General features: G+C 28.9%; 2 protein-coding genes across 4 annotated transcripts; both read right to left on the reverse strand.

Moving 5' to 3' along the window:
- Window positions 1-8,976: 8,976 nt before the first annotated feature.
- Window positions 8,977-15,654, reverse strand: LOC105133716 (uncharacterized). Of its 3 annotated transcripts, none has more exons than XM_011037801.1 (14): window positions 15,523-15,654; window positions 14,134-14,207; window positions 13,406-13,492; window positions 12,686-12,761; window positions 11,549-11,613; window positions 11,143-11,244; window positions 10,928-11,017; window positions 10,776-10,850; window positions 10,637-10,669; window positions 10,389-10,469; window positions 10,262-10,300; window positions 9,930-9,995; window positions 9,587-9,631; window positions 8,977-9,502 (listed from the first exon to the last, which is right to left on the reverse strand). In XM_011037801.1, the coding sequence occupies exons 1-14, from the start codon at window positions 15,563-15,565 to the stop codon at window positions 9,320-9,322; spliced, it is 1,059 nt and encodes a 352-aa protein (XP_011036103.1). In that variant the 5' UTR covers window positions 15,566-15,654; the 3' UTR covers window positions 8,977-9,319. The 3 variants fall into 3 exon arrangements, with proteins under 3 accessions (XP_011036103.1, XP_011036105.1, XP_011036104.1); XM_011037803.1 differs by lacking the exon at window positions 14,134-14,207 and adding an exon at window positions 13,113-13,172 and having other exon boundaries at window positions 15,523-15,598; XM_011037802.1 differs by lacking the exon at window positions 14,134-14,207 and having other exon boundaries at window positions 15,523-15,653.
- Window positions 15,655-19,157: 3,503 nt separating this feature from the next.
- Window positions 19,158-24,168, reverse strand: LOC105133717 (probable WRKY transcription factor 75). Its single transcript, XM_011037804.1, has 2 exons — window positions 23,762-24,168; window positions 19,158-19,440 (listed from the first exon to the last, which is right to left on the reverse strand). Exons 1-2 carry the CDS (start codon window positions 24,067-24,069, stop codon window positions 19,269-19,271), a joined length of 480 nt encoding a protein of 159 aa, XP_011036106.1. The 5' UTR covers window positions 24,070-24,168; the 3' UTR covers window positions 19,158-19,268.
- Between the last annotated feature and the right edge of the window lie 1,445 nt (window positions 24,169-25,613).

Genomic DNA, 25,613 nt, shown 5'->3' on the forward strand with positions numbered 1-25,613 from the left:
TAAAAAAAAAGAACATGAGGTCCTTTTCTACTATGCCTACCTTTCTCAACTCGGAGCCTATCAGCCCCACAGGCAGGGGGGGGAAAACCCAGAGAGAGAAGGGAAGTCGTGTTGCCGAGATTTTCTGATTTGATTTAGTGTTAGTTGGATTGGTGGCCAGATGCAAGTGATTTTAAAAAAGTTTTTCAAAATTAAAACGATAATTGATCAAGTAAGTTTAATAAATTTGATTAATTTTATAATATAAATAAAAAAATATGTAGTTCAATTAATGAAATTAAAATAAAAAATTAATTAAAATATAAATATTGAAGAATCTTATAGAATAACAAAACAAAAATTAAAAGAATAACATAGAAACCCGTAGAAAACAAAAAAAGATAAAAAAATATGTAGTTCAATTAATGAAATTAAAATAAAAAATTAATTAAAATATAAATATTGAAGAATCTTATAGAATAACAAAACAAAAATTAAAAGAATAACATAGAAACCCGTAGAAAACAAAAAAAGGTAGAAAAAAATGACCCGAACCCATTCGGGTTGCTTTAGTTGAAAGCAAAATCAACAAAATTATGAAAATCAATTATTAAACAACTCAATATTGACGAGTGAGGTTTTCATAATTATTCAAAATTTGTGAAAAAAATCTATAAAAAACATATAAGAAAATAACACAGCTTAATCTTTAATTAAATGAATTATGAATGCTGAAATTGGAAAAAAAAACATGAGGTTTTATATTTAAAAACAATATGCTAACTCAGGTGAATTTCTTAAACTTGAGTTAATCTTTCAAATTTACAACATGTAAAATTATATATATTAGCTCAATTAAGAAACTCAATTTTTAACCATTATAATTTTGAAAGATGAAATCGAAAAAAAAATCAATTTAGAAATTTTTTCAAGGTAAAAAAATAACAATAAAAAAAAATAAGGATCGAATTTGAAAGGAAAAAAAACTAAAGAAGAATAAAATTGTAAAAAAAAATAGTTTTAAAAATTATCTCAAATAAAAAAATAGCAATAAAAAGAATGAAAACCAAATATGATAGATAAAAAAACTAAAAGATGATGAAATTAAAAAAATTAATTTTATAAATTATTTCAAATAAAAAAATAATAATCAGAATAACAAGAAACAAATCTGGAGAAAAAATAAATTCAAATGTTGCTTTGAAAATTTAGAGTCAAACACAAAAAATCAAGGTTGCGAGAGAAAAGAATGGAAAAAAAGACCGTCAGCGTCAAACCGAATATTTACATAGCCCTGGAAGCCACCATATCACCCTTAACACGTCGTTCAACAACGTGACAATAACTTATACACTGACGTATGTAATGCACGAGTCAATAATTTTTTTAAAAAAATATTTATACTTGTTCATTTATGAAATTGCCCCTTTATCAAATTGATTATAACAAAAAAAATACCAGAAAACTTTTTGAAGGTAATTAAAGAAGTTTTATTTTTAAGAGTAATTTAGTTATTTTACTGTACTTGAAAAAAAATTATAAAAAGCCCTTAGACTCCAATTTTTTAAAAAATTGGTTTTAATGATAATCTAGTAATTTTAGAGTGCTTTTTTTTTCAACAAAAAAAAAATCAATCTTCCCCTAATCAATCCAATAATGACCAATAAATTACATGAAAAAGATATATTACCCTTAACAACAATGCCATTAGTTTTTGTTGAAATGGGCAAAAACATCAAAATATTTTTTAATCCATGATATTTTGTGTCTTTGTTTATAGTGAAACCCTTATCCTTTTAGGTTTTTGTTAATTTATTAATTATTAGATTTTTAATTTTTATATGATTAGTTTTAAATTTGTTTAATTAATATTGTGTGTGTATTGATTTTTTTATTTATCAAAAATAAAATCAGAAGATTATTTTGTTTTTATTCAAAGTATGGTATCAGAACATTGATTTATGAAATCTTTGAACCCTCAAGTTTTTTTTTTTAATCTTTATTGGTGTAACGTAGCAGCAACAATTTGTATCTCCTCGAGCCTTTTTGACAAAGGCAATAATGTAGCTATAACAAGATCTTCCATGCTCAGAAACAAGTGACAAGTGGTGTCAAAAAAATAATTGATAACAAATTGGCATCTTGTTTGCCTTCCCAAATCAGACTTCCATGCACTCTTGTGCAAATAAGAAATTGAATTGAATGGATCCCTTGATAAATTCAGGAGGAGTAACGGTTGTGCAGTAGTAGGAGAAATAATATAGTAAAAAAAAGGGAGAAAAAGAAGAATCAAACCAGTAGAGTTGAATTGAACAAAATTAATGCCAAGAAAAAAAAGAGTGAAAAAGATATTAAATTGATTTAAAAAATCTTGGTTCCTATTATTGTTTAAACTAACGATGTTTTTAGTGCCAAAATCGTTCAAATTATGATGTTTGGTCCTAATTGATAAAAATACTTGTTGCCAAAAAGAGAAAATTCTTTTATATTTGAGGCAAAAAACCAAATCACTTGCGTAATCATATGATAAGAATCAAAAGAAGTATGTAAGAATCCAAAAGTAAAGAGGTAGCTGTTGATATCTATAACCCCAAAAATTATGAACCGTTGTATATTCTTACTAATTGTCTGTAAAATCTAAAATGCTTTATCAACAACATTCTATGATGGAAATGATGAGTTTCAAGTTTTTATCCTAATCAAGAGGCTTTCGTTATCACATAGCATGGAAAGTAAGTCCCTCTCTTTAAGTATTATGGAGAGCCAACCGAGGTTTTTTGAAAGCTAGATCATTATGACAAAGTGGTCATTGAAAGATCATAATGGCAATGTAGCATATCAAAATTCAATCAAACATCCAAGGGTATATATATTTTTTCATGGAAAGTTCACGAAGAGAATTTAAGTAAAGAGCAAGTTCTAAACTTGCAAGGATACTTTTTCTTTTTCATTCAATGAAAGGTGGTGCATCATATAAGTTTGAAATGGAAGATGATATTGTTGAAAAACCTGTGATATTGTTAGTAATAGTAGATAGTAGTGGTTAGGTCTCAGATACTATTTTACTTGTTTCTAATAATATATGAATAATTGATTATAGCGTTATAAATTATATGTTCTTTGACTCTAAACATATCTCATCTCTTAATTCATCCCCACAAAGATTTATTTTCATTGGAAATGATACTTTGATCTTAATTACTAGATAAAGTTCTTTAACCCTTACTGATACCCTGAGTTTATATTAGATTCTAATTATTCTATTGTTTGATTATAACGTGCTATCAATTCCTAAAATAATCTCAAATTTATTTTATAGGGTAATTTTCTTGTTTAATTATTTTGTTTTTAAAGATATTTGAACCAAAAAAATGATTGATTATGATATCAAGCGAGAAAAGTTATATTGCTTGGACTTAAGGTCAAAAAGTTTTAATACTTTATGTCAAGATTTAATGATGGTTTGTTTTGATAGGAAGAAAACAATGGTTGAGATTTGGTTATGACATTGACATCTAGAGCGTGCTTTATTGAGTTTATTTGAACTTTTTTTTTAGTTTTCAATATGATATTTGTGATGTAACAAAAAACCATCATACTTCATTTATAGTAAATTTAACTAAAGGACCATATTCATTTATGAATATGTTTTTTGATGTATGGGGTTTATCTAAAGTCAATATTTTGGATGGGTCATGTTGGTTTGTTACTTTGATTAATAACTATATTAGGATGACATGTTGGTTTGTTGCTTTGATTAATAACTATATTAGGATGACCCAAGTATGCTTAATGAAATCTAAAATTGAGATAAACTTGTTATTTTAAGAAAATTATAAAATAGTTGCATCTTAATATAAGATATATGTCATGGTTTTTTGTAGTGATAATAGAAGAGAATATAATAGTTATGAACCTTGACAATGTTTGGAAGTACATGGACTTGTTTATCAAACTATTTATTCCAATACATCTTATAAAATATGATCAATAAGTGTAAAAATGTTTGTTTAAGGTTGTTTATGCTTCATTAATCAAATCTTGTATACCATTATCTTATTAAAGAAAAATACTTAACTCCATAGCATATTTAATCAATAAGGTATCCTTTAATTTTATTAACTTTTAAACAACATTTTAGGCTCTCACTAATATAACTTATACCTCAATAGTCCTAACCTTACTATCCAATATTTTTTGTTATGTTGCATTTATACATCTTTATTAACATTGATATAATAAATTAACTCTTTAAATGTTATATGTTTTTTTTAAGTATGTCAATAATAAAAAAAAAGATACCAATATTATCATTCTCCAACTTAATAAATATTTATTACAATGGATATTATATATATATATATATATATATAAAGAAATAATGTGTTTTTTCTCTGAGCCTAAAATTCAATGGGAGTATTAAAAGGAAATTCAAACTCGTGATTTTCAATACATGAATTTGGATATTAAAAGTGAAGACTTATAAGCTAGATTAGATAATCAAGAAGGTGAAATGGATTTAAATGGTGTAATTTCAAACCAAAATGATGATGAACACTGGGAGATAAAGATGTTACTATAAAAAAAATATTTCATTTGAGTTGAGATAAAGATATTACTATAAAAAAAATATTTCATTTGAGTTGGAATCTCTTACAACTAATATATGAAACCAATTAATTATTAAGGATATTACTTACTTGTTATTTGAGTTAGTAATAAAAGTACCACATCGTTACTTTAAAGATATTTCTAAACACATATATGAACTTAAAATTTCTAGTAAATTTAAATATCATATGAGTTATTATATATCTATTCTTAATAGTGTATCCCTGTGAAAAAGTAGAATATATTAGTTCTTGAACCCTTTACTAAGAAAGAAAACAATTGGATATTGATGAATTTACATGGTTAAGTGCAAGACTAATAATATAATCAAATATTTTAAACAATCTTTAGCTAAAGCTAGCATAGTTAGAGTCTTATTATCTTCATATAAAGTTAACTAATAATATAATCAAATATTTTAAACAATCTTTAGCTAAAGCTAACATAGTTAGTGTCTTATTATCTTCATATAAAGGAGATAAAAAAAAGTTATAGATTTTATTTTTAAATACTTAATATTGAAAGATAAAATTAAAAAAAAAATATTCAATAAAAAAACACGAGTCAACCTAGCTAACCAAGAAAACCGATAACCAGGGTCATGAAATCGTAATAGCTCCATAGATAAAAAAAACATTAAAAAAAATTATAAAACTTAATTCCAATCATCCTAATATTGCAAGATGAATTTGAGAAAAAAATTAATTAAAAAATAAAAAAAATAATTGAATCAACATGGTTAACTTACATAGCTCGTGATCGAGTTATAAAACCAAGATAACTTTATATAAAGTAAATTAAAATAAATTATAAAATTAATACATAGTAAAAGGATAAAAATAAAAAAATAAAAAACCTAAATTTTAAATTAAAAAAAATCCATAAAAAAATTGAAGGACCAAAACATAATATATTAATATATATTATGCTAATCTAGCTAGCATATGTTAATATTAATATTAATATATTATACCTTTTTCATTCCCTCAATAAAAAAATCATAGTAGTATTTTCTCTATATTGAAAATTCATATAAGCAAAGTCATTATTTTACTAATGAAAGGAAATTCCTATCTTAATCAAAGCTGACCTCTTAGAAAAAGCATCCGTCATCCCGCCATAGGTTTGGTTTCATTGTAGGGGACGCGGCTGTGCCTGAAGTTCCATGATCAGTGACTCTTTCATTAAAAGACGGATAAAAAGCTAGGCCCTTTGGCTTCGCTTCCTGGTGGTTTCTAACTTTTGAGTTTAGACTCTAATATATCATAACTTATTGCATATGTTAAGGAATATTGGAATGCCTAAAGTTCTATGATCAGTGACTCGACTCTTTCCATTTAGAATACGGATAAAAAGCTCGGCCTTGTGGCATTGCTTCGAGCCCTAGGTGGTTTCTAACTTTCGACTACAGACTCTTATGATCATAGCTTATCGCATATGTTATGGAATGCTGGAGTTCCACCTGATCAGTGATGCTAGCTAGTAACGTGATCGACAGAAATGGAAACATGGCATGCATTGCTCCATCATAGCAAATTAAGCCCTATATTATTCAGCTCACTACGATATGCCAACGTACTAGGTTTTCTATAAAGTTTACAGTGAGAATATTAGAGGATAAAGGTACACGTATGGGCTTAATTATATTTATACAAGTCCCGAAACTTTTGACATATAGTCATTTTAATCCCTCTAATTTAACTTTGGGCTCAACAACCCTCACATTTTCAGTCCTTTTATCACATATGGTCCTTCTGCATAACCCATTCCCCCCAAAATGCCTACTACGTGTACATATATAAATTAATGGATAAAGGTACACGTATGGGGTAGACATGCCCAAAACTCACTCCATGAAATGAATTTACTAGAGTCTAAAACTATGTTTTATCCTTTATATTTTATTTATTTATTAATATAGATATTCAATAAGAATTTATATGTATTTTAATTAATTTTATATATTTTAAAATTAATAATACAATAATTGTAAATTTTAAAGTACATAGAATTTAGACAAATAATATCTAAAAAAGCAGACCTATACCTAGATGTTCGTACACTACTATTTTGGTTTTCGGAAGAAAAACATTAGCTTATAAAATATTAAAAGGTTTCAGCCACTTTCATCGGACTTTTATTTTATTAAGGTGAGGGTCCCTCGACGTGAAGAGACTTGAATAATATACACACACTAAAAAAGTTCATAATTCATATGTTTTCATGACAGCCACCACCTATTTCAAGCAAGTGGCCCAAAAGTTGCTTTACATTTCATACCATAATAGCAGTGCTTTTGCGAGGAATATTCCATTCCATTAATATTTAACTTGCTTTTCGTTCCTTGTTGTTTCCAGTCATGCAGCATCATAGCATAGAATCATGTTAAGTGTACGACTTTCACTGAACAGGGTAAGACCCAAGACTGAATTAAAGAAATAAATATTGCTGTGGCAATTTATCTCCTTGCCTATTAACAGTTACAATTTGCAGGCACTAGTACGAGGAAAAACCCTAAACCCCCAAGTTTTTTTTTTTTTTCGATAAATAAAAGAAGCCAAAGGGTCTAGAGAATACCACACTCCTACAACTACATTGCTTAATTGACTGCGAAGGTTGCCATCCAAATCCTTCATGATTAACTTGACCAAGTGATCTAAGGGTAACAGTAATGAGCTTATACAAGGTAAGTAAGCAATACAGCACCTGAGAATAGTCAGGACCCAGAGAGCTTGTGCATAGAACTTGAAATGTTCATGATTCAACACACATGGGAGTTGGGCGATCCTTCTCTTGTTCTCTGATGGTAGATGTTCATTTTCTGCAAACTGAAAACATTCATTGTAAGAATTTGATGTTAACGAAAGCAAACCCTATCTCTAAAAGCAAGTGCATAACATGTACTGTGCAGCTATGGAAGGACATGTTGCAGCATCAACCTGGCCTTGGACATAATATGGTTTGGATATTGAACCTTTCTTTCATAATTATGTCAAAATCTTAGCTCTATTGTTTACGTAACTGAGATTATTGCAGATATCCAAACAAAAAATAGAAGGAAGCTTTTGCAACCTCAACATAGAGGAATAATCGTCTGTTTGTTAGAACAAATGTTTTTGATAGAAGACCACGGAGTTGGGTATTGAAAGTAACCTGCATTATATTTAATTGAAACAAGAATTGACTACCTGATTAATAGCAACATAAAAAAATATATTAATTTTTATGCTATGTAGTCAATCAATGTGGTATAGATTTTGTTTATATAAATATATTTAATTTATTAATAAAAGTTTACTTATCTTTAATATCAATCAAATATTTAGTTGCTTGTAGATTGAGTATTTATTTTTATTTTTATTTAATTTAGAAATATTATTTTTTATGTTTTTTTTATTTTTCCTATTTAGATTAGAAATTTTATTTTTTCTTACAATGTAGGCCAATGACTGTTTTTTTTGACTTTAAATTTTGTATTACTATGTTTACTTTTTAACATAATAAAAAATAAAAAGACCTAAGAGATAACTAGAATTTAATTATGGTGACATGAGATCTAGATTTGAGGTTGAAAGTCTTCTTCTAAATGCAGACCCATAAAAATAAGTAATATAAACTTAACTCTTAAATATTAATATCCACACACAATTTAGTTCAACCTAGTGTATACAACTCGCTTAGATCCAAAAAAAAAATTTGAATAAATTGAATATATGATTTATAAAATAAAATAAAATTGAATATAATTATTAAAAAACCCACCAATTTATATTTAAAAAAAAAAACCCGTAACATCGATGGTGTGACACGAGTTTAGTTAAATCAGGGCTCACTCTGACCCATATATTTATCAAAAAACCGACCCGATTTACTTCAACCTAATATATACAACTAGCTTAGATCCAAAAAAAAAATGAATAAATTGAATTTATGATTTATAAAATTAAATTGAATTGAATATAATTATTAAAAAACCAATCAATTAATTTTTTAAAAAAAACACCCGTAACATCGATGGGGAGACATGAGTTTAGTTAAATCAGGGCTCACTCTGTCATGGAATCCCGACCCATATATTTATCAAAAAACCGACCCGCGGATATTAAAGAAACAACCCGTCCACGCTAAAACATGTCAAAACAATGACTATGACATGTGTTGCTTGGAGCAACTATCAGCTTCAGAAAATGGCTCCAGTTCCACTACACCTGCTTCCTTCTTAAATGCTTTACTGTCAACCGTCTCTCAAGATGCCAGCACCATTTTGGAATTAGCATCCAGGCTGCTCTTCGATCCTTAACATGAGATGAGATGCTGCTTATCCTGAGGAAAGCAACGCCAACAGTTTTAAGCCAAGAACCATGCGCGCCAGTGATACATTTGTAACATCGAAAAACAAATCTCCCATCAAACCGAAGACGTGATGAGGAGAGTTCTTCCATTATTATTTGGCATCATCCTTTTAAGCAGAAATTCTCACACGTATTAAGAAGTACCTTGTTTTCCCCCTTTCCCCTCTAAGATCCACTACTCATATTTCTAACCTATATTGTTCATATCAAGAATGATATTAACCTTTAAACATAAGCATCTCTACAAAACTCAGCACCATTCTGGTATTTGTATTCATAAGGCGACTCCTACCACCAGTAACAGCCAAACTTGAAGCATCTCCCAGAGTAAACTAATTACAGCACAGGAGTAAAATGATTTTCATTGGAAAATATCATCATGATTGCTGTTTACTTGAACTTGTTTGTTGCGCTACACTGTTTATTGCGCTGCGGGTTCTCATAAGAAATGCCGGTTTAAACCACCTTGTTCCATTACTTGTTTCTTCTGGTGTATGGATAACATTTGAAATCCCAAGGCTGCTAGCAACCTCAGCCACTCCTGAAATCTCAGTACTTCCCTGGAAACGTTACATTAAAAAATTTAGATGTCAAGAAAATATATAAATAAGGGTGTAAAGTGCAAAATGAAATTCAATCTTAACCTTCTGGCTGGAGGCTGATGCAGCATTGCGAGGGAGCCTTTGAACCTGAGAAAGGAAAAATCAAGGAAAGGAAATTGAGGTAATTATATTCTTCGAAGTGTTGGGAAGAGTTTCAGACAAAACACAAACTGAAAAGGGGGAACATCAAGCAAGCTCATAGCATGGAATAAAAGTCATATACCAATTTTTTAAAACTTATAAGATGGCTATATTAGATTATTCTTGGACTGGGAATCAGGGTAAGTCATAACATATGAAAAATCATAAAAAAACTCTCATTGAAGCTCACAGAATTTATTTTGGCCACAGGCAGAAGAAACAAAGTTTTCAAGAGTAAACAAACCTCTTGAGATCCATTCAAGGCAGAAGGAGTTGATGGTTCACTTGATGGAGCAGGTAATGCCCCAGCCTGGTTAATAACAAGACAAAAACTAGTGAAAACGGTAGGCACTAGAAACCATATTTGGAACATATAGCACTTTAGCAATGCTATTTTAAGCATATGGCCAATGATTAGCATAACAGAAAGAATCATTTGGCCCAGATATGTCCGGTAAAAATAATCAAATTCTAATCTCAAACAGATCTCCCCACTAACCTAAAGCAAGAGAAACAAAACAGACATTATCTAGCTTTTAAAAATATAGGTATGGTGTCTCCAATAACTACAGCTACCTTTGATGAGAATGCTAGCCGTGAACTGGAAGCTGAAGTCTGCAGAATTTGTGGAGCATGGTTAACAGTAAAGTCAAATAACAAAGTATTGAAAAAGGCAAAAGGAATCAAAAAGATGTCGACGTGCCTGGACATTCTCTTCAAGTAAGTTGTTTTCCAAACTGGAGGCATAGTCACACAGCCTCTTTACTCCTAGGGTTGTCAAATCCTAAATAGATGTCAAATTAGATAACAGTTACCACAGGTAGAATAAACGAATCATTTCTGATAGCACTGCATATGATAATATAATATCAAAATCAATAACAGTTACCACAGTTGGAATAAACAAATCATTTCTGATAGCACTGCATATGATGTTGATATAATAATTACCTGTTTCCCTTCAATTCTGCTAATTTTTAGTTCCTAAGAAAATTAAAAAAAAAATCAAATAAGTTTCTGATTTCACATCCAGAATGAATTTTTAAAAAATGGATGAACAAAAGGAATTATTAGTATCGAGATTGATCACCAATGTTTCAACAGCATCACGGACATATCGAACATCGTTGCCGATCCTACTTGAATCTTCTCGCAATTCAGTAACCTACATGTGCCAACATACTTTCTATATCAGTATTACTACTGCACTAACAAATTAGCTAATATCCAGGTTAGACCCACCCTTTCTTGAGTACTGGCTGTCAGTTCTGCAATGGCATTCAAATTTGTGTCCACACCATCAATCTTTGAAGATAAATGCCTCCTGGTACTCTACAGACCAAAAAAACATGTATTGGGATAAGAAAGCTCTAATTTCAAAATCCATAAGCAAAATTAAACATTTCAACTCTAGTTTTATTTCATTGAAAAACCAATACAAAAGTTCAAAATCTTACCCTGATTGACCCATAAACATTCTCTAGTTGTTGGCCTATAGAAGTGCAAGCATCAGATAAACTACGCCTGGTTGCAAACATCATATCAGGAAGTTTCCAACCCTGAAAACATACAACAATTATAAGAATAGAGCACCAGTCAAACCAAGGAACAGGATGGAGCTCAGGACATATCAACAAGAGGTAGAGTGATAATAAACTCAAGTATTAACCAATTGCTGAATTTTGGTTACTTAGCACTTCAAACCTCAAGGGAAGAAATATTTTTTCAGTATTAATAATACTCCATTAAATGATGTAATACAAGGAACATGAATTAGATCCTTATGATATATTGTAATGTTTGACAAAATGGTGCCTATACACACATTACACCAAAAGATCAATCGAAAAAGGAAACCATTACCTTCCACCAAACATAGCCATATCCAACAACTATCACCACAACAACTACACCATATTTATTAGCGCCTGCACATTATAGAAGTGTCAGAGAACAGTCCAAAATTAGTGCATAATCAAAGCCAGCATATATTATAGGAACTTGACCAAAGATGAGTAATTAGCAAGTTGTTTATATGGAAGATTAGCACTTGATGTCAAGAATAAGAACATGGTCTAAGATTTCTCAAGAGACTATACAGAGATGAAGTTGTAAAGAGATAAATAGCACTCGCGTGCAAAGATGTATAGAAGCAAAGACAAATTTGATCGTTGTTTAAATATGAAACAACAGAGCATACAGTTGAGGACCCAGATACATTTCAGTGAAGTAAATTTCCTAAATTGGAAATCGAAACATAACAAACAAGTAAATGGAAACTCAAGTTCACAACACACAGATGAACAACAATGTTGGACAGTTTCAATCGATGGTTAAATGTGAAACTGTCACAGCATAACCATTGAGAAATGAGAAACCTGATACAGTTCAGAGATGTACATTACCACATCAAAAAAGGAAAAAAAAAGGTTGGGGGGGAGGGGTGTAAAAGATTGAATAAAGCAAGGACATCCATAGGCACATAAACTTTACAGGTATATTACAACAGAGAAGGACCTAGCAGCACCACTTCCCCTCCGAGAAAATTAGAAATTACAAGAAACATTAAAAAATTTATTCTGTTGTTCTTTGTGTCATGGATTTTTGCAAGAGAAAAGGACTTTAAAAACCCAATATTATATTACATTGGACATTTATTTTAGTGTATTTCGTATTTCTCAGTGTAGATGGGTATCTGTGTGACAATATAGTGCAGATTCAGCCATAAACTTTTTCAAGCAGACTGTTGACTGGAGTGACAAATACATACAATGCAAATATGGTAACTATGTGAAGCAGACTGTGATTCCTGGAAATACAAGTTGCACAACACAATAAGGAGTATATAGCCTCATGATGCTTTCAGTAATTTTTCAAGCAATAAAATGGGCAAAAGTTCCACCATGACCAGTCCAGTCCACAGATGTGTGGTTAGAACAGGATGGACACAACATAACTCATCTCCTGTTTCAGATGCAAGAGAAGGATCAGAATCCAAACCTGTCCCATTTGCAGTTACAATTGTGACTGGTCTACTTGATGCCAACATTTGCAGCTCTTGTCGAAGGCTGGTTACCTGTAAAACATGCAATCTAGTACTCTCAATCTCTAACAGACACTTCAACCTAAAGCACATGATAATTCATTTCCTCAAATGATGAGCACATATAATTACAAAAGAAAATTTGAACAAATTAAGTCCTGAACAATCAAATTAGATCCAATGAGTGACTGTTTAACATTCAGGCATTCACCAAAAAAAAAGGAAAAAAAAAAAGATGAACAAAATTTTGTTCCTACGCAATAAATCATTCAGACAGTACAAGTTCTGAAGTTTATTTGGTTGTCCAAACAAATGTCAGGAAAGAAAGCCTAAAAAATAAATTATTTCCAGAGTAGGAAGCACAGCAAAATGAGTATTTCTCACCATCTTATCCTGTCACTTCGAGATTTTTACTTTTGCTACCAAATGAAAAAAAAAAAATCCCTGTCATAAAAGTTAGATTTTAAAGAAGATTTCATTTAGTCACTTCAAAATGCAAGCAGTCATCACCAACAACACTATCAGTTACAACTGGGTTACTGGATTATCTTCGAGAAAGTGCAAAGGCAAAATCATTATCAATTGAATTGGATTAAAAGATTAAAGCATGTAAGAATGTTGCAAATTGAATTTGAATAGGGAGAACTTATAAAGAACCATAAAATTGACAAGCAAACCTGAGCCATCAAAGAGTCATTTGGAGGCTTGCTAGACTTGCTAACTGATGAAGCAGTATCATCTTGTTTAAGTTGCCTGAGAGCAATCTGTGGAGAAAGATAAATCACTAGCAATCAGTATGAAGCAGACTAAGAATTGCTGAGAATCTAATGCTACATTTTGAATCGCATTATAGTTTCTAAAAGACATAGGCAACAAGTATAAAAAAAGTACTTGACAAAATATTTTATCCAAAGAGTCAATTAAACAACAGTTAATCAGTGACAACAGATGCTACAAGCAACGTGGTAAACCAAATTTTATGCAAATAGCTGGGTTCAAATAATCAAGGCTGTAACATCACAATAACATTCAAGTTGTATTGCATTCAATGAGGTCCTACATTAATAGAACCCAAAAATTAAACAAAAGACAGATTATCTCGTGAATGACTGAATTGAAACAATGCAAACCTAAGACACGAGATTTTCAATGCACTCCACCGTAGACACTGAAAAATGCCAGTAAAGACAAGCAATAAAAGACAAAAAAATCATCACAAAAGCATGTCTAGTAAAGATAATACGAAGTTATAGGTAAAAGGGCTGATGTAATGGATCATAATCCACCCGTTAAGACATAAATAATAGAGATACTGCAAGCAAGTCTACTATGAATGAAGATAAACCCCCAAATATTCATTGAACTTTTTGAACTTCTAAGAGATCACAATAAGTCATATAAGTACCTTGAAAGCTCCTGAAACAAAACTAGAAACATCAGGCATGCGCCCCTCTTTCGCAAGAACCGAGCCAAGAATACCTAAAATCCAGAAGACAACTAATTAAGTAAGAAAATTATTTCTACAGAGCATGGCTTTGATTTAGATCAAAAGGAAACATCTGAAGGTACAAAGGAGAGAAATTTGCTTATCAAGGCTAGGATCACACATGGACATTACTGTACCAGTCTGATTAAGATACACTAGACAGAAGCATTAGACATGCATAACAGAGATGGAGTTATTGACTATCAGCAAGGGGGTCAATAAGGTGGTTGGAATAATGGCGAGATGGGGGTAAATAGGCTTCCTATGAAAGCTTGACCAGGACCTCGGTGATGGGTTTAGGGGTACGGAACAATCTAGAAAGAATGAAAGTGATGCCTAGTCTATTAATAATCCCCGACCACTAAAGTACCCTAAGTGAGTGTTCCCCAGCATTCCGCCCATTCTGGACTCATATTTCTCCAACTAAATAAGATATGGCCCAGCTAACATGATTATTAGATTTTAGACACTGAAGTTGTTGCCCCTCACGAGCACATATTTTCACTTTTTTTCTTTTTTGCCTACAAGATAGAAGGCACTTATTATTCCACTTCAAGGTACTACATTTGTCTAATTAAATACCCGATTGCTAACTAGCCCAGCATTCTAGAATTATCCCATCATCTAATTCAACTACCAGTGGCAAGATAAGGGATTCAAGTTCATTTTTTTCTGGTATCATATAAAGCCAAATACTTACATTCACTTCAAACACAAGAATACTCATTAGTATTATCAAGAAGCAGAAGTAATCAAACACAATAATACTCATTAGTATTATCAAGAAGCAGAATCACTTTTAATAACTGTAAAAACACACACACACATAGAGAGAGAATTCTAGCTATTTTGAGAGCTGCACGGTAATTTCACAGCAAATCAAGTATGACCGATGACATCAATGCAACAGAACAAAACCCCTTGACCAGACAAACTAGACCAGAATCTCACCAACTCAGTGTTGCAATTAACTATAGAGCAAAAGAAAGCAAACACACCAAAAAGAAAAAAAAAATCCCAACTTTATATCAAGAGCCTAAGGTCCCTAACACTGACAAAACCCCTCCCTAATACAATCGCACATAAACAGGCACATACTTCGTTTCAAATTTAGAGCTAACGAACAACATGTTCACACACTAAAAAACAATCGAATCAAGGGTTCACCTCCAAAAACCTAAAACTCACTCACTGCTCCACACATCCCAAATTAAAAACAAATACAATCAAATCAATTTGCGACTAAAATAAAGAAGTTCAAAGTTTATAGGAAAATTAGAAACATAAGATCAAACAAATTTAACGGACCTGCACCGACGAGAATAGTTAACTTGCCGAGAGTAATAGCCATGGATGGTTAGCCACTGATAACAGTAATAATAATTTAATAAATAGATGGGTTTTTTTTTTTAAGTTTGATTTTGAATTAAAAGAGTGCGAGCAAGAACAGAGAGCATGATTTTTTTGGGGAGTGAAAAGGCTAGCATTTAAGATTGGAGACCAAGAAATATATATTTGTGCTTGGGGAGTGAAAAAGCTAGTATTTAAGATTGGAGACCAAGAAATAGATTGGAGACCAAGAAATATATATTTGTGTTTATGCTTGTGTTGTTGGGCTTTGTAGAATCGGGCTTTTGTCTGGTGTGGTGCTGGCTGCTGTCCAGCAACTGTCCGTTTTAAATTTATATATTAAGATAATATTTTTAAATTTTTTTTAAATTTAGTTTTAATATCTAAATACTATAAAAATTCAAAATATAAAAAAAAATTAACTTAGAACAAAAAAAAAAAAAAACAATACCACCACCACAAAAACAGATGCACCTCGTAAACAGACGGAAAGTGAATCAGCTTCCCGTATCTGTTGATTTGTAATCCACCTTTAATTTCGGCTTTGTTTTACAACGTTACCCCTCCAACATCTAATATGCAAAAAATACCCCTTTCTTTTTCATTTTATTACGAGCATACGCATTGATGTGAGCATGATTTATTAATTTTAACTGTTTGGCGGTTGATTTAGCATAATTCTGAGGGCTGAGGTCAACATTCAACTCCCAATATATTATAACAAGTTTTTTCACTATTGTTTTTTCTTTAGATTTTTTTTAAGATTAAAAAAAATTAAAAAAAAATATAAGGGAAGTTAAAGTTAAATTTTCAATTAGTTTAATATTAAAAATTAATAAAAATAATTTAAAAAAAAAAACATATAGAAAAATACTATAGCAAAACAAAAATTATATAGAAAAATATTCTGACAATCCATAATGTTTTTAAAAAATTACGAAGTAAAATTCTCAATTAACTTGATATGAAAAAAATAAAATTGATAGAGATATTTTGAAAAAAAATTCATAAAAAAAAATATGTAGAAAAATATTATAGTAATTCATAATGTTTTAAAAAAAATACAGAATTAAATTTTTAACTAGTTTAATATTAAAAAATTAATAAAGATAATTTAAAAAATACAAAAAAAAAGACAAGTTTAAAAAAAATATAAAACCCAAAAAAATTTATAGAAAAAAAAAAGAAAGAGAAAATCAAAAAACAATACACAAAACAAAAAAAAATAACAAAAAAAATATGGCCTGGTAAAGCTATAATACTGTTAATATATAGATAATTATTATCACATGTTTTTTAAACTCCAAGCTGTGGGGGTTTGTCATCGTGAAAAGGCAAACTTTCAAGGATAGGCAAATCAGGCGAAGCGGGGCTACAAACAGACAAATGAAAGAAAGAAATCATAAGGCTGCGTTTTATTTTTTTAAGTTAAAAATTAATTTTTTATATGTTTTGGATTATTTTAATGGGTTAATTTTAAATATAATTTTTAAAAAATAAAAAAAATATTATTTTAATATAAAAAACATTTTAAAAATAATCACGATTATATTTTCAAATACATCAAAATCCTTTCACCGTGACCATGTTTGTTTGTGCTGTTTGGATGCAGATCCTCAACACATGTAGACAAATCAAAAACTCAAGAGTCTGAACTCGATTAGGCTAATAAAAAATATTTTTTTAATATAAAAATATAATTTAAGTAATTAGATTTTAAATATATTTTTTAAAGATTAACAATTTTTATAAATTTTAAAATTATATAAAATTTACATAATTATTAATTTCAAAATACATAAAATTAAACAAACTAATCTAAATATTTATGTTAATAAAAAAAAATTCCTTATGCTATGCTTCTTCGAATTTCATGGCGAGCGCGCGTGCTTGCACTTTGTTTTGGAATGAAGGGAGCTCCAGATGGCATGGCAGTCTAATTTTCTCTCCAGATTGCTTTGTACAATCTATAATCTTCACTGTAAGAAAAACACGGTGGCGTACTGATCAATATCTATCAATCTGTCGTTAAATGCCTTACTTTGTGTTGATATGTGTCACGAGTGGGGTTTAGTTTGGTCAAATAACTATTAAATATAGCTTTATAGTGTATATATATAGATTGACTCCTTTTTTCTTTTTTTCTTTTTACATCGAATCGTTTTATTGTATTTATATAGTATTTGAACTTTAAATTATTTTTTATTTGAAAATATATCAAATAATATTATTTCATTTTAAAATTTTATTTTTAATTTTAATATAGTTTACCAAGACATTTTAAAAAAAATAATTTAAAAGTGTACATATAGCAACTTTTATATTGAGGTTTAATTTTTACCTTGTAAACGAACATACATGGAGATTATAATTACATAGCGGTTGGTTATTATTCTAAAACAAAAAATATAAAGATAAGAAGGATAAAAAAAAAATATTTAGTTGAAAAGATAGGAATATAAAAATAAATATATTTATGAAATAATTTAAAAATAATTTTATGTATTTTTAAAACAGCAAATGCAAAGAGAACTTGTCTCCAAAGATAATATTTATTATTTATAACATATCATTGTAAAAAGCTTCCAAATTAAAAGTTATTAAATTAATACATGTAAAAATAATTTTAAAATCCAAATAACAGATCGATCTGGTGTAAAGCCTAAGTCACAGGTCAAACGGACCTAAATTGACTTGAGTCAGTGTAAAAATAAAAATTGTTGTTATTATTATTAAGGCTGTAAAACCCGATTCAAGAGTTGACTCGAGACAAGCCCCGAGTAACAAGTGGGGTCGACTATTGACCCAAGTTAATATATAAATAAAAATAATAATTATCACGGTTTTAAAACTTGACTCGGAAGTTAACCTATGATACAGACTAAGAAATGTGTTAAGAGGGTCAACATGAGCTGATTTGAATCAACATAAAAATAAAAATTATTATTTTAATAGTTTTAAAACTTGATTCGATAATTAATCTAAAACAAGGCTTAGATCATAGATCGAGAATGTCAATATAAGAATAAAAATTTATTATTATCATAGTTTTAAAACTCAACTCGAAAGTCAATATGAGGCAACGTTTAGGTTATAAATAAAAAAGGTTAACCTGTTTAACTCAAAAAAAAATTTAAAATAATCAAAGTAACCTTAATAATTTAATCTATTTTTTATATATAAATAAAAATCAACAAGTATTTGACCCGGATTTAATCCTGAATTAACTTGGTTATTTTATTGAATCAGGTCAAGTTAATTTTTTTTTTATTTTTTCTTAAACTCGAGTCATCTCAAGTGTAGAGTTGACCTAATTTCAAGTTAACCTATCAAATAAATTTTGGTTCTATAATATTTTTAATTTTAAAACTCAATATGAAGTAAAGTAAGAAAAATAATATCTAATTATTTTTAAAAATATATAAATTTAACAATAATATATATTAGAAGTAAAATAAATTTTTTTATGTTTTGTTTATCATATAACCAAATAGAATATAGAAACTATCATTTTATTTTATACACTATTACCAAAGACGAGTGTATCTCCATCTCTTTTTCTGTTTTATCTTTTGTATTTTCATTGTTACTACCTTTTATATCTAGAGATAATAACCAATACTAACATAATTTACAAGTCTAAGCGATTAAACTGCTATAATTTCTTCAATCTAACTTAATGTAGGGACTTAGTTACAAGGATATCAGGAGTAGATTTGCATCTGCCTCAAGATATGCTCAAAGTTATCTGTAGACTTTTCAATCTGATGAGAATGCGTTCCTTCATAGGTTGTCACCACGATTCCTTCATCTTTAGTTAATCTTTGAACTTGCTTTTTCACATTACACCCTTGATGTGTGCACCGATAGTAGCTTCTGCAGACAGAAAACAAAGAAATAATTAGTTACATAAACTCTATGATTAAGGTCAATTAAGATATGTTAATTTAACAAAACATGACTAATTTAGATATTTCCAAGTCAAGGGGATCATGCAGTGATTTTCTTTCATATATAATACTGGGTCGTCCAAGTTCTTCCACCTCAAGGAAGCCTACCTATTAATTAATAAATAATTCTTCATTGTAATTAAAATCTTTCATGAATCCATCATCCAAATTATATATTCACTATATATTCCAAAGCATATCGTGGTCACAGAATACGAATTATTTTCCTATCGTTGGCTACTTCAACCGAGGCAAGTAAAGCGAGGAAGATAACGTTTACGTGCTAACAATTCACTAAATTGCATTAAAAATTAATATTCGACACGTAACTATTGAAAAGATGTTGAAGGAGCACTAGTGGACCTTGCGAACAATATTTTTCCTCTACTACAGGATCGAGTCCCGGACACTTGGAATTAGCATCCTCATCAGCAACTTGAAGCCACCGATGAGACAATGTGCCATTCTGATGCATATTCATTTTGGGACTGTTAGGTATTGAGCTTGGATCACGAGAAACATCAAAAGAGAAACTGCGAAACCGATGAGAAAGAAGGAGAGGAGTCATAATACCTTCTGTCCCTGCCAACAATTTCCAAGTATTGATAGTTTCTGGCTCTCCAGGTCGTGTGATAATCAGAGTTTTTGGAACAATATTTGGGATTTTTTCTTGGATCATAGTAGACTTGCGCACAAGAGATGAACACCATCTCTAATACGAAAGTTTAGATTATTAAGTGAAGGATCTATCTACCACACACACACCTCTTTTTTTCAATGGGATAGTTGCCACTCATACCTACCTAACAAATATCTCCCCCTCGTATGTAAGTATGATCCATTCAAACACAAATCCTCTTTTAGCTATCTAACCATAATCATCACTCGTCTCAAAGAGTTGTTTGTGTTCAAGAGAATGTATGACATTTGCATTATCCATGCACACAAGAGCTTGCTTACACACAGATAGATATCATCTTCAATTTAAAAACTTAAACTAAAAACTTAAACTATTGGCTCATGCATCCAATTTATAACCATCTCTCATTTTCTCATTTATTTATAATATATAATTATTAGTCATATGTGCAATCTAACGTTTCCTAATTTTACAGCTTCCAATTTCTATTTCACCCTCTGCTATATGAATTCGCCTCGACTGAAATGACAAAACCACAGAAAGAAAAGGTCAATCTCCATCCAAAATTTTGCACAATTAAGATTATGATACAGAACTAAATAGTAATTACAATTTAATTAGTACTTAATATTAAAATAAAACAATTTTTAATAGGTACATGAATATATTAAAAATAATGAGACATTGTCCAGTATTGAAAATAGCTAGACGGAATTGTAGAAAAGGGCAACACACTCACACCAAATTGATCAATCATACCATCTCAATTTATTTTCTATATATATATAAACACTAGATTTTTTTATATATTATGCTGCATGTTAGATTATTTTTTTATAACATTAAAAACAATTCTAAAAATGTTAAGAAGTAAAACATTCTATGCATATTAAACTGAAATACTTTTAAAATTTTAAGATGGTAATATATTGGATGATATATTTTAAATAAAAAATATTTAAAACAGTAACATGAAACCTTGATAACCCAATAAAATCTAAATCAAAACAAAAAAAAAAGCTTAATTTTATTTAACCAAATATTAAAGACTGAGAATGAACTAAAAAAACATTCAATTAAAAGAAAAAAGGCTAAATTTAACATATAAAAATCAAACATTTAAGGACAAAATTAATGAAAAAATAAAGAATTGTATAGAAAACAAATAAAATAATAAATGTTGAATAATAAAATTGATAAAAAAAAATGAGTTGAAAAAAAAAAAAAAAAAAAGATGCAATTGTAGAGAGACTGAATCTCAATATGCAAAAACTAACAAATAGATGATAAAATATGATAGCCTTCAATTAAAAAACAAAAACCTGACAGAAACTCTCCCCAGATCCTAGGCCTTGTCCTGATTCAGGAAAGAAGAGATTTTTTCAAGCATGAGCCTAGCGTTCTCCCCAGGAGGAGAGAGAAGATGGAACACATGATTCTCTCCTTTGGCCTCCATGATCTCCACTTCTCCACTCCATTCATTCTCCCTCAACTTTTCATAGTAGCGCCACCCCCTATCTCTCAGCAGATCCTTTTCAGCGACAGCAACAAGCACCTTGGAGCACTCCAGCCGAGCCAAGTTTGGATCGACAAGTGGATTAAGTAAAAGGTCATCGCACCCATTTGATGTAGGGCATGACAGACGCCACAGACCTTCAGCGAATGCTCTTTGTGATGATTCCTTGGGCTCATTACCAATAGGATCCTTACCCCAGAAGTATGGATGACCTGAAATTCAATGAGAGATAAAAGAAAGGAACGAAGCAAACTGACATTAAACTGGAGGGCCTAATACCACAATAGGAAGGTAGGGCCCGCGATGAATAATCAAACAACACTAAAGAAGGCTATTTTAGGCTGCCATAAGCTGGCGGGCGGGCGGGCCGCTGGAGCATGCTTTGGTGAGACTAGCTCAGTACATGAATAATTGTGCTAAACTGCATTGACCGACATTTAGACAGAAAATCATTGCTGAGACTAGCTCAGTACATATATACTAAAGAAATAGTGGCCCTTAATATTTTCTATAATACTGTAACAGATCCAATCAGAAAATTCCGTGTTTTTATTTATATCCTTCTTCCTCCATAATTCTACACTCGCGCACTTTAGATTAATACTTGCTATTTTCCTGTAACATTATTCTCTTAACTAAGAAATGAAAATACAATATTTATGCATTTATAAAATATATGAACTAATAAATTGAAAAATAAATGCTAATGTAAATAAAATTTTAAAAAATTTTGATGTATAAAGATCAAAAAATCATAATTTCTAATATAAAACTAAAGTGAAAATATATCTTTATTGTTTTGCATTTTAATTCTTTTTATTTTAATTATAATCCTTTTTAACATTTTTGATAAATTGGTAATGAATTTACATATAAAATAAAGAAATTAAAAAAAAAATTAAATTATATATAAAAAACTATTGTAAATTATTGTTATAAAACACTTATTTTAGAGTTTTTATTAATATATTTATATATAAATGCTTTGAAGACAGGATTTGAAGTATGAAAATCATTCCAATCTCATGAATAGAAATAAACAATCTCATTAATAAAAATAATAAGAGAATTCAATTCTTCTAAATTAAATAGCTTGTAGCTAAAATTTAATTGAATAAATTATAATCTTGCTTGTTTGTTTAATAAAAATAATTTTATTTAAAAAATAATTTTTATAAAAAATAAATAATTTTTAATATTTGATAAGATTACAAAAATAAATCGTAAAATATTTTTTAATGTTTGGTAATGTTAAAAAAATAAACTAAAAATAAATTATTTTAATTTTTTAAAATTTATTAAAAGAATGATAATCATATTTTACAGATAAAAAATTTCATGGAAAATAAAATTGAAAAAAATATAATTTTATAAATTATTTTAAAATAAATTAATAATAATAAAAACTAAATTTAACAGATAAAAACTTGAAAGATAAGGAAATTTTTAAAAAAATATATTTTATAAATTATTTTAAATAATATAAATTATAAAAAAATATGATCAAATTTAATAAATATAAAAAATTTAATTAAAAAAATAATAATTAAAATTAATATAAAAATAAAATTTAAACAAATATTAACAAAATAAAATTTAAAAAATTAATTAAAAAATTTATAAGTAAGTTTGAGATAATTAATGGATAATAAAATATTTTTTATTTAAAAGAAAAATAAAATATTTTTTATAAATCAAACTAAAAAAATTAATAAAAAAATATTTTTTATTAATTAATTTTTTAATAAAAAATAAATATAAAAAATTAAAAAAAAATTATAAGTGATTACTTTTTAATAAATAAATGTTGCCAAAAGTTCGATGTTTGAGCATGAGCCAAAAGAAAATTTTGGTATAGTCATCCTTAATTTTCTCGGATTCGGAAACTCTTATAACCAAACACGATTTTTTTCACTGCCATATAAAATACTGAATTTGTTGTCTTAATTATACATGTGAGGATTTTATAAAAAACAATTATATATGTTGAATACTTTAAATATGTTGTATTGAAGCAAATTAAAGAGTATCGTTAGTTATAAAAAAAGAAAAGAGAAAAAATATTAAGGAGTATATATAGTACTTAGTTACCTGGGAAATTTGTTGTTCTTCACTGCCTTTTGACCATACTTTCTCCATCTATAGCCATCATCAAGTATATCAACCTGGCTCCTTGTTTGAAAAGCATACTTAGGCTTTCTTATCTTCTTTTCTCCCCTTTTCTTCTCCACTCTCCCTTCACTTACAGACCCAACAAAGGCTCTGTTTTGAGAGATGTTGTCGACATTTAAACTGGCTGCAGGAGCTTCCATCTCTTGCATCAATCCCAAAAATCCATTTCCCTTGGCGCCTTCCAAGTCAGTAGAACCATAAGAACTGGGCACCATGTTCAAAGACATGGAGGAAGCCGGTGTGGTTGTTGAAGATGAAGATGGAAGAAATAACGTGTAGAAGGAGCTGAATGCGTAGGAGCTATTTGGCTAGGTATACATAAAGGTTGGATTAATAAGGCGGCGTACTTAACCTTAGCCCCCAGTTTCTTTATCCCACGTTAGGTGGCGTAAGCGATACGTAAGAGATTACTTGAGATTAAAAGTACAAACGCAAAGATTATTGGTAATATACTTAATAATTTCTTCCAAATATTATATGTGGTTTTTAAAAGTTTAAAACAAAGATTCCAACTCATGAGCATGAGGATTGATAAATAAGAAGAAAAAAAAAAGTTGATAAATAAAAAAAAAATGGTTAAGTTATGGATAGCATGCATGAAAGTTCTAGATTAATTTCTAATTCCTTGGGGTTTCTTTCCAAACAAACAAAGGGTCGATAGTTTTCCAGAAATTAATCATTCTAATTATAAGTAAAATATTAGTTATGATTATACAAAAAGATACACCAGTAGCATTATATGTGTGAAAAAATATACTTATATAATATTATTTGAGGTATTTGAGTATATCATAACGATTACAATTTAAAATATTTTTAATTTAAAAATAAATATTATAACGATTACAATTTAAAGTATTTTTAATTTAAAAATATTTAAAAATAAAAAAAATTAATTTTTTTAATATTATTGTTTCAAAATAATATAAAAAATAAAATATTTAAAAAAATATGATTTAAACCGTGTTTCCAAACTCTATTATAATATTTAATAACTTTTCTTTAACTGAAAAATTTTTCTATTAACTAACTTTTCTAATAACAAACAAACATGAGAAAGTTTAAAAAGTGATTGTGTTTGATATTGTGTTAGCTTTTGTGATTGTGGTTTTAAAAAAATTAATTTATAAAAAATACTTTTAATTGAGATTGGTTTGATATTTATATATATTTGATTAAAATTTTAATTAAAATTGAGGTTGAATAAAAAGTAATTTAATATGTTTAGTTAAAAATAATACTTTATATCAAATATTTCTTATTATTACATTAACTTATTTACAATTTCATCATGTATGAAATTCATTTGATAAGAATTACAATTTTCATGATATTTTGAGCTTGCAATAAAATCAGATAAAATATTATCAGAAATAAAATTGAAATTGCGATCAAATTTTACAAATACTACGTCATTATACAATATTTTTCTAATTTATATAATATTATTAAATAATATTAAATACTAATTTTTTTAATAAAATATAATTAAAAAAAATTATGGGATCGGACACAGTCGAAAAAACAATCAAGATACTATTCAGGTAAACAATGTCAAATGAGATTCACCTGCACCTGCAGTATTCACTTTTTGAGGTGAATAGTATCAGGTGAATTAATTGATCTAGACATGTTTACTTCAAAAGGTGAATACAATTATCACCTCATATAGATGCAGTCGCGTGATAGTTGCTTCTCATGAAACAGCTGTTTTAACATGCTTTAATAATTTGCATTTTAATGTTACTAAATGAATTGTTTATGCGGTTTG

This window comes from Populus euphratica, unplaced genomic scaffold (assembly GCF_000495115.2).
Source record: "Populus euphratica unplaced genomic scaffold, PopEup_1.0 scaffold37.1, whole genome shotgun sequence".
NCBI classification, from domain to species: Eukaryota; Viridiplantae; Streptophyta; class Magnoliopsida; order Malpighiales; family Salicaceae; genus Populus; species Populus euphratica.

Excerpts from the sequence above, each read along its gene's own strand:
- LOC105133716 (XM_011037801.1), bottom strand. The coding sequence starts at position 15,565 with ATGGCTATTACTCTCGGCAAGTTAACTATTCTCGTCGGTGCAG. Across the intron at positions 12,762-13,405 it reads ATGACTCTTTGATGGCTCAG|GTAACCAGCCTTCGACAAGA; the intron begins GTTTGCTTGTCA and ends CATGTTTTACAG. Across the intron at positions 9,632-9,929 it reads CCTTGAATGGATCTCAAGAG|GTTCAAAGGCTCCCTCGCAA; the intron begins GTTTGTTTACTC and ends TTCCTTTCTCAG.
- LOC105133717 (XM_011037804.1), bottom strand. The coding sequence starts at position 24,069 with ATGTCTTTGAACATGGTGCCCAGTTCTTATGGTTCTACTGACTTGGAA. Across the intron at positions 19,441-23,761 it reads AAGAACAACAAATTTCCCAG|AAGCTACTATCGGTGCACAC; the intron begins GTAACTAAGTAC and ends TTCTGTCTGCAG.